At 41.9% G+C, this 15,532-nt stretch overlaps 3 protein-coding genes across 3 annotated transcripts; 2 read left to right on the forward strand and 1 right to left on the reverse strand.

The window, feature by feature from the left end:
• The first annotated feature begins 911 nt into the window (after positions 1-911).
• Positions 912-3,401, forward strand: exosc7 (exosome component 7). The gene is made up of 8 exons (XM_018687166.2): positions 912-1,045; positions 1,213-1,314; positions 1,530-1,624; positions 2,113-2,278; positions 2,504-2,574; positions 2,685-2,808; positions 2,902-3,057; positions 3,227-3,401. Exons 1-8 carry the CDS (start codon positions 989-991, stop codon positions 3,329-3,331), a joined length of 876 nt encoding a protein of 291 aa, XP_018542682.1. The 5' UTR covers positions 912-988; the 3' UTR covers positions 3,332-3,401.
• Positions 3,402-4,851: 1,450 nt separating this feature from the next.
• On the forward strand, positions 4,852-7,569 carry LOC108890301 (tetranectin). The gene is made up of 3 exons (XM_018687162.2): positions 4,852-5,017; positions 5,180-5,278; positions 6,388-7,569. The coding sequence occupies exons 1-3, from the start codon at positions 4,921-4,923 to the stop codon at positions 6,786-6,788; spliced, it is 597 nt and encodes a 198-aa protein (XP_018542678.1). The 5' UTR covers positions 4,852-4,920; the 3' UTR covers positions 6,789-7,569.
• Positions 7,570-8,830: 1,261 nt separating this feature from the next.
• On the reverse strand, positions 8,831-15,124 carry cdcp1b (CUB domain containing protein 1b). Its single transcript, XM_018687187.2, has 9 exons — positions 14,978-15,124; positions 14,407-14,623; positions 13,915-14,268; positions 12,741-13,100; positions 12,460-12,657; positions 11,581-11,937; positions 10,958-11,314; positions 10,780-10,861; positions 8,831-10,326 (listed from the first exon to the last, which is right to left on the reverse strand). Exons 2-9 carry the CDS (start codon positions 14,564-14,566, stop codon positions 9,822-9,824), a joined length of 2,373 nt encoding a protein of 790 aa, XP_018542703.1. The 5' UTR covers positions 14,567-14,623; positions 14,978-15,124; the 3' UTR covers positions 8,831-9,821.
• Between the last annotated feature and the right edge of the window lie 408 nt (positions 15,125-15,532).

Here is a 15,532-nt window from a genome sequence, read left to right on the forward strand (position 1 = left end):
GGCCCCCTGCTGAAACTGACATGTATCAGTGCTGTTATACATGGCAGTTTCATTATTCCTCAGGCACCGAGAAACCAACTAGTAATTTACGACTGCTGATTTTAAGGCAGCAATTTTGTCAATAAATCATTTGATTATTTTTGATGCAAAATTGCCTGCAGAAAATGCCAAAAATTCACTGGTACCATCTTCCAAAATGTGAATAACTGCTGATTTCCCAAGTTTCTATGATAGTAAAATCAAGAATTTGGGATTTCGACTGTTACTCAGACTAAGAGAAGCAATTTGAATATGTTAACTTTGGCTCCTGAGAGTAACAACAGCTGTATTTCACAATTTTCAGAAATTTTTCTGAAACCTCCAAGAAAAATAACTGTGATGTCAATGTATTGATGATAAAAAATAACAGTTGATTGCAGCTTTACTCCTATGATGGATTAATACAACCTTGACCAAGATTTAATCACCTTACACAAAGAAAACAATGTATACAATTAGATAAAACACAACTTTACAACAAATGAGCTTAATATAAACTATAATATTTGAGGTCTAAAAACTAGATTTTGAGACAGGGTCTCTCTTCAATATCAGGATCAGGACATGGAAGATGGAGGCCTTCTTATAGCCAATATTCTACCTCAGTGTTGCAAATCTCTAATAAATAAATATGAATATAATAATCAAAATATGTACAATAGGGAGTACATTAAACTTGGGCTTTAAAAACCAAATTGCACAACAAGATGTAAAAAAAAAAGGCTGAAAGATAATTTTAAAATATTTTTTTAAGTTGAAGTATTTATCCTTTTAGAGTTCAAAGTCTGTTTTTGAGATTGTCCGCACCGGTTGGGCGGGGTCTTCCATCTTCCGGCACATCCAGGTGAGCAAATCAGGCAAAGTCAATCGAGCATTCTGTTTTTTTCGACGTCTTTTGATGACGTAGAAGAAGAGCGACGCGCACACATGCGACTAGTATTTTCACATTATGGCAACAGTTCAAGTCAGCGAGGCCGAAAAAGTTTACATTTTACACGGAATACGAGTAAGTTCTGTTCACAGAAACATTTCAGCATCCTTCCTCTGTGAGTTAGAAATATTTCGATAAATGCCGCGGCAGTGATTTGTTGCTCTATGATCCCGGAAGGCTAGCCGCGTTAGCATGTTGCTAATTGAGTCCTGTGTTGTTGACATGTTGATTCTTGTCGTCAGGATGATTTGCGGGTGGATGGAAGAGGCTGTGAGGACTACAGACACATGGAGATAGAGACCGATGTGGTGTCCAACACAGACGGCTCAGCCAAAATCACACTGGTAACGAAAAACATTCAGTATCTGCAGCATAAGTTCCACATGTTGACTCATTTTCTGCTCTAAATCTTTCCATCTGCACATACTCCTGCATATTAGTTAGCTGAGTTACTGACTGAGCCTAATCTGAGCCAATCTCTGCTGCCTTCTGTATTGTATGGATTTTCACTTACTGATTGATCATTTATTTTTATTTTTGTTTGTTTTTCTTTTGCCAGGGTCACACAGCAGTTCTAGTGGGGATAAAGGCTGAAATAGGAAAACCAAGGCCCATGGTGCCAGATGAAGGTTATTTGGAGTTCTTCGTTGACTGGTAGGTCCAATGCACATTGACAAGAGTAAATGAGATTTCATTTCAACCCAATTATTGTGTCAAAATCACTTATTTAGAATTGATATTAAAGGTGAAAGGTGTCTTAGACTTTTTTTTGTAAACAGTAGCAATGAAAAATCACAAAAACAAAGACTAACACTGTAAAAACGTCATGTGTTGTGGTCTAATAGTAGGTGAACCAGTTTTGGTAATGTGTTTTAATGGATTCACTGCCACTAGGAGGTAGTGTTGTATTGTCTGTCCCCTGTAAGATGTGTCTGTAGCAGCTCCCAGTGATGTGTGATGTGACTTACCAAAAATAAATACCATAAATATAACAGGGGGTGACAAGGTCAGTCACTCTGACTACCATCCCCTCTTACTCTTCCTCACCTCTTTCCCACTAACTCAAGAAAGAATGAAACCTCTCGGACTCATATTCAGTTACTGCAGCTGTTTATTGCCTTGTTTTCTCCTGCTTTCGCTAGTTCGGCCAACGCGACCCCTGAATTTGAGGGCAGAGGAGGCGAGGAGCTGGGGACGGAGCTGAGCAACACTCTCTACAAAGTCTTCAACAACAAACGCAGCGTGGACCTGAAGAGCCTCTGTATCAGTGAAGGAGAACACTGCTGGGTGCTGTACGTGGACGTGCTGGTGAGTGGTCGAACTGTGTGATTGTCTATTCACATCATAAGGCTCCCGTGCTTCTAATCTGGTCCTGCTCGTATGATACGACGTGATAACTAAACAATGTCTCTCCTCGTCAAAGTGTTCCTGTGTTTCAGCAGAGATAATTCAAAGCAGCACATGTACTGACACAAGACAACGGCTTATTTAGTATGGGTATTTGGTCCCATTGTCTTTACTACTTTTCCACAGCTTCTGCAGTGTGATGGAAACTTGTACGACGCAATCTCAATAGCTATCAAGGCAGCTCTCTTCAACACAAAGTGAGTAAAGTGTCATTCTGGTATTTGTTTGGATCTCTTACAGCTGTTATATCTATGTTCATATAGACTGAATAAGCTCATAGACAGTCCTCTGGTTTCCTTATCGACAGAATTCCCAGAGTTCAAATATCAGCAGATGACGAAGGAGGGAAGGAAATCGAGCTGTCAGACGATCCGTATGACTGCATGAGGCTTAATGTAGAAAATGTCCCCTGTATAGTGACCTTGTGCAAGGTGAGCTCACTCGCTGATGCTTTGAAGTACAGAATATCTAAAGCCTGTGGTCACGCACAAACAGTGAAATATATATACACTGTTTTCCTGCAGGTGGGCCACAGACACGTGGTGGACGCGACTCTGCAGGAGAAGGCCTGCTCTGTGGCGAGCCTCATCATTTCTGTCACGCACAAGGGCACAGTCACCTGCACGAGGAAGGTGGGCGGAGGCAGCCTGGACCCAGAGAGCATCTTTGAAATGACAGAGGTGAGTCCAGCCCTCCTCCTCGACCATCTGGCCCCCTCTCACCACAGCTCATACATTAGCATAATGTGGTTTTATTTTATTTTTATTTCACTGTTAAGCAGTGAAAGTTGACCTTGAGTCAGTAGCTTCATATCTACTGTACAGTACTGAAGTGTTTTATTGTCTCCAGGCAGGTAAACGGGTCGGAAAAGCTCTTCACACTCCACTCATGAAGCTGCTGCAAGAGGAGGAGAGTTTGGGGAAGAAGAGACAGAAAGTTGGCTTCCTTGGTTAAAATCAGCTACTGTATCTACAGTGTGTATAAACATGTATACATCATTTTCTAATAAAACTTTTAATTTGTACAGTCTGCTTGTCTTTGTATTTGCTAAAATTTAGATAAACTGTCAAAACGTGTATAAAGTGTAATTTAACACAAATTTGAGTTTGCATTTGAACTGATGGAGACAACAGCTTATTTAATTTTCCATTATAGGAGGTTGATTGGCATTTTAATCAGAATACATCAACCTATTTAGAAGATATCATGATCCCGGTTATTATTAAACAATCTGATTCAGGGCTGTGACTATTTTCATTATCAGTTAATTGCTAATTTTTTTCTTGATTGATCGTCAGCTTCTAAAATCTGAAAATGGTGAAAAATAAAATTGTCCATCACAAGTTCTGAGAGCTTAAATTGCTTCTTTTGTTTATCTAAAATGAAATATGTTCATTTTACTATCAGAGAAGACTAAAAAAACATGTTTACATTTGAGAAACTGCAACCAGTGAATTTATTTGACATTTTTGGATAAAAAAAATATTTAAACAACTAACTCATTATCTGAATTGATTAATTGTTTCTGGATCTGGGGCAAAAATTCAGTACAGATTTACCTTTTCATCACTATTTAAGATGTTGTTTAATAATTTAAGATAAATTAGTGTGCTGAGGATGTTACAGAGGGACTATGTTTACCAAAATATGCAGTACATCCATGAAATTATGTTGCTAAATTATATATTTTACTCACAAATGATCTGAAGTCACGACAGCATTGCACAAGAGAAGTCCAGCCTCTCTGCGTCCTTTTGTCTTTGCCACGTGTCAGTTGAGGATTGTGTAAAGTGGAAGTCTTACAGAAAGACCAGATGTGACTGGAATCAATTCCACTCTTCCCTCAGACGGTTGTAGGGTGTGTGCACAGGCTGAGCGCAGACAGGTCCAAAACAAACTCCTATTTATGGCCAGAGCTCGTCTCATTTCAGAGTTTGAAACAGAAAATATCCAAAGAGGATGATTTATAAAAACGATAAGAGACTTCGCAGGTAATGATTAAAGGGTTTTTGTCAAAAAAAAAAGAAAACACCTGGAAATATTAACATATTTCCAAATGAAAAAGAAGGCCTTCCAAAACACCTTTTGGCCAGCTTTTAGGAAAGAAACTCTTATTCCATCTTTTTTTCTAGCAGTCTTTTGAGCCAAGAAATAAACTGTAACCACATTATTTAGGTTTTTATGCAACAGATGAGTCAGTGTTTGTTGATTTCTCCCTCATACCCTTTGATGAAAGCTGCACAGAGTTATGTCATAACTGTTTCACACTGTCTCGCTCTGTCTCCACCTGCTCTCCAGACCTGGCTCTGGTCCTCCACGTGAAGTGTCTGGAGCCAGATGAAACACACACACACAAACACACACACACATACACACTAAACTTTAAGGCTTCTGAGGTTGGATTGTTATTCCTGTAAATGGCAGTTTTGGACTTCAGTACTTTTCCCAGTTCTGAGGGATGAGAGAGGGAGGGTGTGAGAAAGAGAGAGGGAGATAAATTGCAAGCGTCCACGTTGGAGCAGCCTCATTCAACAGGTCCAACCATGGAGTTCAAAGGAGCGTGCGTGCTGCTGGGAGTGCTGCTGCTGGTGAACTGCTCGTTTCAGCAGAACCCACCAAGAAAGAAGCCAGTGAAAAAAGGTAGGTGGAAAACATCTAGCACTTCACAGCCTGTTGGAAGAACAAGAGATTATTTAGACATCATGATTGTGTTGTGAAGTGTTTGAGATACTGCTAGCAGGTTGAATTTTTTCCTACATCATATACCGCCTGATTTGAATGTTCTTGCGTTCCTGGACTCAGAGGCGACGAAGGATGCTGCCATCGAGGAGCTACAGAAACAGATCAACGACATTGTGGAGGAGCTCAACCTTCTGAAGGAACAACAGGCCCTGCAGAGAGGTACAACTGAAATCAGCAAAGGAAGATAAATAATCCCTCCAAGTGGGCCTCTAGCAGAGTGGTGTTGACTTGATGGTCTGAAGTAAGGCTGGATTACTAATCAGGCAAAGTCAGTTATACATAAAATGAATGATTACATTTTTTTTTCTAGGAATGTGCAATACAGTGTCAGCTGAGGGGGATCCTGCATTATGACCTCAACTTGTTGAGAGGCCCTGAGGGTCTAATTTAATTTCAGGGGAGCTAGTTTCACTTCCAGAGAAGTCCCTGCTTTGGGGGAGAAGTCAAATAGTCAAACAGCAGCTTTGGAAACGTGCTGAAAGAAACATTTTTTGGAGCTATTTCACTGCTACCCACAATTATTTATTCTATTTTTTCCAGTTGTGAGCTCCTCCTCCATTTCCTTTGTGTAGTGCATTGTGGACAAATTGTGTGCCTGAAAATAAACTGTATTTGGTTTGTATTGTGACTGTTTTAAGCAGCACACTACCTACTCAAAACCCGCTTAGAGCATGTCAGCATGTCATATGGGGCTGGGACATGGCTTTTTACAGTTGAGACACTAGGGGTCAAAATGTCAAATTTCAGCCGCAGGGGCCTCTGTAATGGGGTTAATGCAGCCATGTTTCAGACAAAATGAAACTGAGGCTTGCAGATTATTCATAATATCAATAAACTTTTACCTGCTTAAGTATTATTGAGAAAAATGAAACCACTCCTCAATCTCACCTCTGTCTGCAGATATTCAGATTCATACTAAGAATATTTAAAGGGGAATCTGAGAGACTTTATTGAAACTATGACATGAGCTGCGTTGTTCAGGGTACCAGAGATGTATCCAAGTTGTAGCCAATAATCTGAGGTTTTAAAAATAAAGACAGATGGGATACATGTGTAGTCTTTGAAATGGCATGTTTTTGTGTGGGAAGCACATGGGAAACCTTTCTCTGATCTCTTGTTCAGAACACAAAATGAAAACCAGTTGGTTCCTGCAAATCCAAAAATCTTTAGTACTGATGAAATGATGTTGCTCATTATCCCAGACACCTGCACTATCTCCACAGATCAGTTTTATCAAACCATCCTCTCCCTTTTATCTTCCTCTTCAGTCTGTTTGAAAGGTGTAAAGAGCCATGGCAAGTGTTTCCTGGCTGACCCTGTGAGGAAGCGCTACCACACCGCCAGCGAGGACTGTAACGCCCTGGGTGGTGTCCTTGGTACGCCCACCTCCAGTGATGAAAACGACCAGCTCAGAGACTACCTCCGCCAGAGCATCGGTCCCAATGAGCAGGTCTGGCTGGGCATCAACGACATGGGTACTGAGGGCACCTGGGTGGACCAGACCGGCACCACCATCACATTCAAAAACTGGGACACATCCGGTTCTCGGCAGCCGGACGGAGGCCAGTCCCAGAACTGCGCTGCCCTGTCCGGGGCCGCCCGCGGGAAGTGGTCTGACGAGAACTGTCGTGAGGAGAAGCCCTCCGTCTGCCAGTTCAACATTGTTTGATCACATGTATCTCATCATAGACTCTGCGCATGGTTGTAGCTGCTTCGTCTGTGTACTCTTGCTGCAATGCCACTTTGCCTGCTATTCTAAAAGGAGTTTTTAAGCCAGTGGTTCTCAGCTGGTTTTTGCATTGGGATCAAATTCAGATTTAAAAGTCAAAGTCAGTTGTGTGAGACAGTGATATATGAAGTTATTTTTTCACAAAAGTGATGTGGTGGTATGTAATTTGCAGCATTCCTGGTGGTCACAATAAAACCAAGGAGAACAAAGTCCAGTCAGGAGGAAGAGAGAGATTGTGGGACATCACTCTTCCCTCAGGCATCAGTGATTTCTGTAGTCATGTTTCTTATCTTTAAAAAGTGTACAAAATTATACATTTTCCAATCATATCAAAACATTTTTAGACTATGAGATGTACGTGATTCAGAATACCAGTGTTCCTGCAATAAAAGGTGTGTGTAGGTGCTGGCACCTTTCACAAATGTACAAACTAATTTTTCCATTATTTCCACACATCCACACCTCTATTACGTCAGCTCCCGTGACACACTGATTGAAAACTGCTGGTTTAAAACTCCCTTCACAACTAACTACTGTATTTTACTGACAAGACTGACATGGAGCCAGAATAACAAGTGATATTGCATTAAAATAATAACTCAGCCTTTATTATCTGCAGTCAGAACTCCTTTAAGAGATTATTTCAGTGTGCTAGTTTTGTATACTCCTATTGCCTGATGTAACCTGAAAATGGCCATCAATAAAATACAAAATTTCTGTTCCTCTGTTCTCATTTTTTAAACAAAAAGTTTTGGGAAATGTCGTCATTCGTGTTAAACTAGGAGATCAATACCGCTCTCATAATTAAATGTTAAATAACAAGCTACAGCTACATCTAGACAGCTAGCTCTAGCTAGGCTCTGCCTCAGTGCTAACAATATCTGCCAACCAGCTTCTCTAAAACTTGCTAGTTAAAAAACAAGAAATTGGGACGAAGTACAGGAGTTAATGTGCTAGCATTTCTTAGCAGCCACCAGCAACTTCCTAGAATCTTCACTGGTTGCCTGGCAACTGGCCTGGCCAAAGAACAGGCTGGTGTTCCATCAGACCAGAGGGGGGCGCTGTTACTTTATGTAGGCGGTTGTTGATTTTTAAAATGGATTAAGGAAGGGCTACAGCGAGAACGTGATCAGTGCTGGTGAGGAAAATTTGATTTCACACTGATTGACACCTTGGATTCTGAAATTCATCTGGGTGTTACTTTGACACATCACCCACCCCAACATTGTTGTAGACTAAGCACAGCGACCCCCCAGCAGCAGAGGCCTCCCCCAGCAGGAAAATACTCCCACACCACAAAAAATGCTCAGAAATGTCACGAGGAACACGACAAAGAGCCTGAGGTGTCGACCTGGCCTCCAAACTCCCCAGATCCCAATCTGATCCAGCATCTGTGGGACCTACCTAATATTTTCTAGGCCTCCTTTGTGCCGCCAAAACAGCTCTGACCTGCCGGGGGCATGGACACAAGACCTGTGGGGGTGTCCTGTGGTGTCTGGCACAACATAACATTGGTCAAACTAGTCTTGCATAGCCAGACATATCTCAACAGTTTGTTTTAGTGCTGTACCAGAGCTGGAAAGTCAAATATAGTCTACTGTCTCAACTATAGTCAAACTATAATAACAGCGCAACCTAAATTAACTATCCCTAACTGCCATCTATCAACATGATTCCTCTCAATCATATTGAGGCTTATTTATGTCAAGTTTTTCTTGTTTTTCTGACACCCAGGATGCCCAGAATGTTAAACACTGAGCCTTTAATTTTTCAGATACAGGTCAACAGAGGCACAATAGAATGGAATTGCTCAATTTCCAGACACAGCAGGGTCTTATTGAAGGCCTGTCTCACGTTTCCTTCACCTGCTTTAAAGACTGAATAACAGCAGCAACCAGGAGTCAAAAGGCTTAAAACTGAGAGACAAAAGCAGAAATGCAGACTGCAACGTTTGCAGCTGCAAGAAATGTGATGCAACTATGTAAACCTGGCGTCCACATTTATTGTTTCCAGTGAAACACACTTCTCCATGGTAAACACTGGCTCCTGCTCTGCAGTGTTCTCCTCCACACCCTCCTTCACACTGTTTTTCATGGCTGGAGTTCCTGTGGTTGAAACTGTTTTCAGCATCCAGAATGCATAAGGTCAGCCTTGCAGCATAAGAGGGAAAATTAAATGTCAGTGCTTCGGTGTGTGATGGCAGCCATTACCTCAAGAAGTAAACTGTTTCCTCACCAGCTCATTTACCTAGAATTTATTGCCCAAAAAAAAACAAAAAAACAACTGAGCTGTATTTACAGGTAAAGACAAAACAAATCTCTTAAAAAAGACTATAACACAATATAAAAACACTTTTAAAAACAAAGACCAGAGGTACTTGCACATTTTTTCCATAGTCCCTGCTCCTGAATCCATGTCACATGGTCAGAGATTTGATAAAACTAAAGAAATCAAACATTAAAGGAATAGTTCAGCATTTTATGAAATGCACTTTCTTGCTTTCTTCCTGGGCATTAGATGAGTAGATTGACATCACCCTCATGTTTGTGTGGTAAATGTTAATTAATAAGCTTTGGAGGTGCTGGTAGCAGGCTAGCTGTTTCCCCGTGTCTCCAGGCTTTATGCTAAGCTAAGCTAAGCTAACCAGCTGCTGGCAGTAGCTTCATATTTACTGTGCAGACATGACAATGGAATCAATCTTCTCGTCCAACTCTGCAAGAAAGCAATAAAGTACCTCGCAAAATGTTGAACTGCTCCTTTAAAGAAGAGGCTTGTCGCTTCTACTCTTGAAGCTTTAGAAATGACTCAGTTCTGACGAAGAGGACGAACACGACATTGAAAGTTAATCAAACTCAGATTGACTGAGTGTGATTGAGGCACAGAAGTTCACATCAGTGCAGACAGGAAACACTCTGTGCTGTAACAAGAGCAGATAAACAGCGGCCTGTCCTGCAGCTGCAGTCCTGAGCTACACTACACGGCCTCCTCTGTTATCGGTGGCTGTGGCTCCATGTCGGCACCAGAGAGCCGCATTGCGTTTAAGGCCCCTATGCTCTTGAATGTGTACAGCTCGTTGTCCACCATCCTGCTGTCCTGGAAGCCAAGACTGTCCTGCCGGCTGATGGGCGTGCGCGGACGGGGCGGGATGAAAGACTCAGAGGGGTCCAGGAATGTCTTGTAGTGGGCACTCCCAGGCTCTGGATCCGGTTCTTTGATAACAGGAAGCTGTCCATCAGTGGGGCCTAAAAATGTGTTATAAGAGTCCACCTGTATCCCTTTGAAGTTGTCTTGTAGGGTGTCGGTGTAGCTTGAGTCACCCAGAAGATGTCCATACACCATTGTTTCATCTATGGAGTCGTAGACGTGGGATTCGTTCTGAGACCGGGTTTTGGTGAAGTGCCTGTCACCAGGGCGGAAGATGCTGCCCTTGCTGATGTAGATAGAAGACTCCTTGTTCATTCTTTCTTTTTTCTTTTTCCTGTTTGAAAAGATGAAGGCAGAGCAGAAACAAGAAAGAGTCAGCTTCAGTTACAAACCAGTTAGACAAATAAATATCAGGGTCACTCTGCATGGAAACCAGGGCCCATGTTTATCAAAATTCAGGACTTACAACACTTAAGTATGGAGCCCCAAAACTGACAAAATTATAGTCAAATATTATATATATAATGTTATATAAATATATAACTGTATACATCAAAAAATAATATTGTCAAAGAATAATAACCAAAAAAATCTTTTCATTGTTATTTTTTAAATTTAAGAGCATTTGAAGTCACAAGAATTTTGATAACTAGCTTAAGTTTATGAGTAGCAGTAAAGGTAAAGAATTTGTGCGTCTTAACTTTCACATAAGTGCAGAACGTCACTGTTAACAGTTTGGTAAATATAGGCCCAGATGTTACAAGAGTTTTGCTCCAGGTGTACTCACTTTGTGATGATGCATATTACAGCCAGTACTATCAACAAAAGTAAAAGAGCTCCTGCTATCCCAAGGAGGATGGCCAAGAGATCTATTGATAGAATAAAGAAAGCATGGGAGAATTAATTTGTTTAGTTTTTAAAGCATTATTTGTGAGTGTGAAAGGCTGAGACGAGTGCTTGCTCACTGGTTTTCTTCTGCAGGGTGATTTTGGTCACTGCACCAAAGTGTCCCTCCTCTGGTATACAGTTGGACATGTTGAGATAGAAACTATGTGGGACCAATAGCTTGTCCTCCGCTGCCTCGTCCTCCCTGCGGCTCATGATCTCCTCCTCGTACCCCAGCAGCTTCACCGTCATGGCGGTGTGCCGGTCGCGGCATTTGGGCTGGCTGATGTTGACAAATTGCATGTGCGCCTGGTACCCGCTCGGCACTGTGACGATCCAGGACACGGTGGAGGAATCCCTCATACCCCGAGGCCAGTTGGGGGTGGCCAGCAGGGTCGGAGCCAGCGTCTCAGGGCTGACTCTGTAAATAATGGTCTCTGGAAAGGGATGGAAATAAGGCAGAGTTTCAGTACTGTATCCTGTGTGTGGTGAGTAATCTCTGCTGGTCTATAAATTCAAAAGGTGTCTCCAGCATTCGTGGTACAACAGTGCCCCTGTGTGGAATTGCCAGATAATTTCTGCCCCAATGCAAAGAATATAATTATAGATGACTACCACATGAATATCTGTTGGTCAGACAAAACAGTCAATGTGAAGATGCACTTTTTCATTGTTAATTACACACAGTCCATTCATGTTTTACCTGGGATCTCCTGACTGAAGCTGACATTAAGAAAAGGCCCCTTGGTTTTGCTGAAGTCGTTGGCTGTAGCAGTGACGGAGACGTTGGCGTGCACCTGAATTTTCTGGACGTTGCCCTTAGAGCAGAAATCTCCTACAGTAAACCCGTCGTCCTCCGTCACACGCAACGAGACGGACTGATTACACTCCTGGCCGGGCAGGGACTGCTGGAGATTCCCCACAGGCGACACCAGGTCCACGGTGCTGTCCTGAGGGAATCTGAGGTGCCAGGTGAAGCTGTGCAGGGGCATTGGTAGACAGGCATCCAGTTTGGGCACAGTGAGGAGAGTCGGGGTGCATGAAGCCAGATTTTGGCAACCTGTTATTAGAAGGCAAGGAGGAGATTGAGAAGAACACGTTTCCAAATTAAAGGAACAGCCAAGGCAACAAATGACATTTTTGAAATACATGGATTCACTTACTTGATACCACTCTCATGCCTATATGGTAAATATGTAGCAACAGCCAGCAGCTTCTTAGCTTAGCATAAAGAGAGGAAACATGGGGAAACAGCTAGCTTGGCTCTGTTCAAAGGTCAATCAGCCAATCAGCACTGCTAAATCTCACTAACACATTATACCTTGTTAAATCCATCAAAAACAGAACTGTGCCTTCAGACAGAGCCATGCTAGCTGTTTCCCTCTGTTTCCAGTATTTATGCTAAGCTAAGCTAGCAGCCTCCTGGCTGTAGCTTTATATTTACTGTATAGACATAAGAGTACTATCATCTAATTCTCAGCAAGAAAGCTAATATACATATTTTCCAAAACACTGAACTATTGCTTTAATAGTCCTCAAAAAGACTATTCATAAATATACAGATAAAAAAAAATCCTCTTACTGATGACTTGACTGGCAGTCAGGCGCACATCTTCTTTTGGACAGTCGAGGAAGGACAGGCCGGCCTTTGTTCCTGCGGCCACGTTTATCATCTTCTCAACCTTGGAGTCAATGCTCATCTCACAATATGGATCAGAGCCCACTTTCTCTATCTGTACGGACACTCCTTGTTGTTTGGTTAGATCCACCGTGCACAGAACTGAAAAGGAAACACAACATGGAGGGGTAATTTTAGTATTCATCCTGACTTGTGCTTTTATATCACATGGACATAATTTGTACCTGGATGACCGCTCCTCATCACAGAAACTCTGTAGTTCAAGGTGAGTCCTTGAAGCGTCCTGTTGGTTTCACAATTTTTGAGCACCATTTTGAAGTTGCCCTGCTGATGCTCCGGCTGAGGATCCGTCAGAGTCAGTTTTGTCACCTTCTTGTCCTCTTTCAGATACTCCACCTCCACTTCTTTTTTGAGGCATTCCGGCGCTGTGTGATCAAGGAAACGCATTGTGTAGTTGTGCATGCCGGGCACCGTGAAGTCCCACTGCATCTGTTGATTATCAGGGAAATCGTTGGGATAGTTGGCTGTGATGAAGTCTGTGGCCGATACACCTCGTGGTAGATTGACTTTGATTATGGCCAACACTGAAAGGAAACAAGGAGTAAATATTGTGGTTAGAAACATGCACAGGGAGTCATCTGTATCTCTTTAGTCATGAGTCAAATCTCTTTTAATAGTTGATGATGATTGAAAACTAATTCACAGCTACGTTTTTGTTGATGTATTTTTTAATAATAAATACTTGTTAGGAGGAGCCATGAATTGCTGAGAACAAAGAACAATTGACCACAGACAAATGGACTAGACCAAAACTGCAAAGGTTGCCTAGGAAGGGATCGTTCTTTGGTGCACCATTTGTGCCTGAGTATTGTTACATGTCATCTCTCAGTCACTATGCTCTTGCCCTGGGTTGTGGCTACAACCACAGTTCACAAGCTTTGTACGTAAACATAGATGTAGTTGCCAGTTTATTAGGTCTAATACAACCGTCCTAAAAATATATAAAAAATAAATAAAGGTTCTATTGTTTATTTTTTATTGAAAATGATTTAGAGTTGATTAAACTGTGTGATCATTTTGGAGGCTGCAGATTATGGTTCTGTTGAATTGTATTGTGCTATTCTGTAAGTGTTTCTATTATTTTGTCCATCCAATTTAAATCACTGAGAGTAGGATAAAAAAACAGAACCACCTCTCTTTAGAGTGCAACACAGAACCAAAGACTACATCCTCCTAAAACAATCATTGTCAGGTGTACCTAATAAACTGCTGACTCAGCGTATGCCACTATACATAATGTTATAATTAATGTCCTGCAACATGATGAACGATATACATGCTGCAGTGGTGTCTTCTAATGTTTGTCATGATACAAAAATAAAAAACTATCAAACTTACTGTCGGTCTCAGGCCCAACTTTGACTTTGAAGTCAACAGGGTCCAGCTTCGTGTCTCCGGGTACCTGCAGAGACACACGGCCCTTGTATCGTGGCAAGATGGTAGTCACAGGCCCCTCTTTGCAAAAGGTACCGAGGTTTGCTGTTCCACGCATATAGGTAAGAAAAGAGTACGTGTGCTTATCCGGACAGGTCTCCCCACTGGGAATCTGTCGAATTCCTGTTTCTGGGAAGTCCAGTTGAAAAGCCCGAGTGGCATCAACTTTCAGGTCCCAGGTGAAGGTCCGGTTGAAGTCTGGGAACAGCGAGGACTCAGCCTGAATGATGACACCAGAGCAGGGGATCTCTGTGCAGTCTGGAGTTTAAAGAGTCAGAAGAACGTAAGAGATTGTGGTTTAGGTTTTCAAAGAGTTCTGAGTTGACAGATTCAAATAACTGCATTGTTAAAGCATAAAAACGAGTTAAACGAGTTGCTATGCTCAGAGTTTCATACCAATTTCTCTGTTGATCTCCACATTAAAAATATCCTGAGGTTGAGGACAGGTAAACTCCACCGAGGTGTTGCGAGGCTCAGTAATTCTCTGAAATCTTGGGTTGCATTTCTGATTGGGCGCCTCATCCACGCACACTTTGCAGTCTGGCTCATTAAACATCCTTGTGATGATAATGTTGGTGCCGCTTTTAGGTGTCACGGTAAATCATTCTGCCACCTAAAAAAAAAAGAAGTGGTACAGTAAGAAACGGATCACACCAAAGAGTTTACACCTCTCTGCACAACAGCCTCTCAAATAAAATGTTAAAAATTAAACCTGCTGAGGCTGTTTTTAGTGATATGAACACTCAGAAATATGGGAATTTTTCCATCATTACTCTCTGTCTCATGAGGTGAAGGCAGCAGTTGGTTATAATTAAGGTAGTATCTTTGTCACTTTAAAAGGACATATCAGATCAGTTTTTAGGAACATCTTTAATGTAATATATAAGAAAAGTTTTGTTTGATACCATGTTAACACTCAAATATCTACATCTTCTTTCTTAACAACAATGCTGGGACAGACTCTTGCCTCTTGGTGCTGCTTTGGCATTGAACAGGATCTGGTCTAGTTCTCCTCCTTTGGGCACTTCAACAGCCACAGTCGTCGCTCCAAGCAGATCCAGCTGAGACACCGTCCCGCCTTTGCAGTAGCTCTTAGTTTTGCTTTGTTTGTCACTTTTAGTTGTTCTCACTGAGTACTGATAGCCATCTTGGCAGCTTTCTGCCTCAGAAATCTCCTTCAGTCTATTACCAGGGAAGTCCAGCGTTAATACAGTCCGATCTGGGACACTGATGTCCCACGTTAGAGATCTTTGGAAGTCCTTGAAGAAGGTGGGGTCAACTTCTCCAGCTGCAGGAGTGCAGGAGCTTGTAGTGCATTCTGAGTAAAGAAAATTACAAATGAGTTTTACATAGTTGAAAGGGAGTTTTTGAGTACTAAGGAAAGCTTTATGACTGTGAAGGACAAGTAATATACATTTAAAACCATCAATCCCAAAGTTCTGCTGGTAAGGTGCAGCTCTCACCTATCTTCTTCTTCATCTTCACACTGTACATGTCCTCAGGTTTCTGGCAGCTGAATTCC

This window comes from Lates calcarifer, linkage group LG3 (assembly GCF_001640805.2).
Source record: "Lates calcarifer isolate ASB-BC8 linkage group LG3, TLL_Latcal_v3, whole genome shotgun sequence".
NCBI lineage: Eukaryota > Metazoa > Chordata > Actinopteri > Centropomidae > Lates > Lates calcarifer.

What these genes read in the sequence shown, in the direction of transcription:
- exosc7 (XM_018687166.2), top strand. Translation starts at nt 989, where the DNA reads ATGGCAACAGTTCAAGTCAGCGAGGCCGAAAAAGTTTACATTTTACAC. An exon ending in ACATTTTACACGGAATACGA is followed by an intron (nt 1,046 to 1,212) that starts GTAAGTTCTGTT and finishes TCTTGTCGTCAG; the next exon opens with GATGATTTGCGGGTGGATGG. An exon ending in GTATAGTGACCTTGTGCAAG is followed by an intron (nt 2,809 to 2,901) that starts GTGAGCTCACTC and finishes GTTTTCCTGCAG; the next exon opens with GTGGGCCACAGACACGTGGT.
- LOC108890301 (XM_018687162.2), top strand. Translation starts at nt 4,921, where the DNA reads ATGGAGTTCAAAGGAGCGTGCGTGCTGCTGGGAGTGCTGCTGCTGGTG. An exon ending in AAAGAAGCCAGTGAAAAAAG is followed by an intron (nt 5,018 to 5,179) that starts GTAGGTGGAAAA and finishes TCCTGGACTCAG; the next exon opens with AGGCGACGAAGGATGCTGCC. An exon ending in ACAACAGGCCCTGCAGAGAG is followed by an intron (nt 5,279 to 6,387) that starts GTACAACTGAAA and finishes CTTCCTCTTCAG; the next exon opens with TCTGTTTGAAAGGTGTAAAG.
- cdcp1b (XM_018687187.2), bottom strand. Translation starts at nt 14,566, where the DNA reads ATGTTTAATGAGCCAGACTGCAAAGTGTGCGTGGATGAGGCGCCCAAT. An exon ending in GACTGCCAGTCAAGTCATCA is followed by an intron (nt 11,938 to 12,459) that starts GTAAGAGGATTT and finishes TTCTAATAACAG; the next exon opens with GTTGCCAAAATCTGGCTTCA. An exon ending in CTTCAGTCAGGAGATCCCAG is followed by an intron (nt 11,315 to 11,580) that starts GTAAAACATGAA and finishes ATCCCTTTCCAG; the next exon opens with AGACCATTATTTACAGAGTC.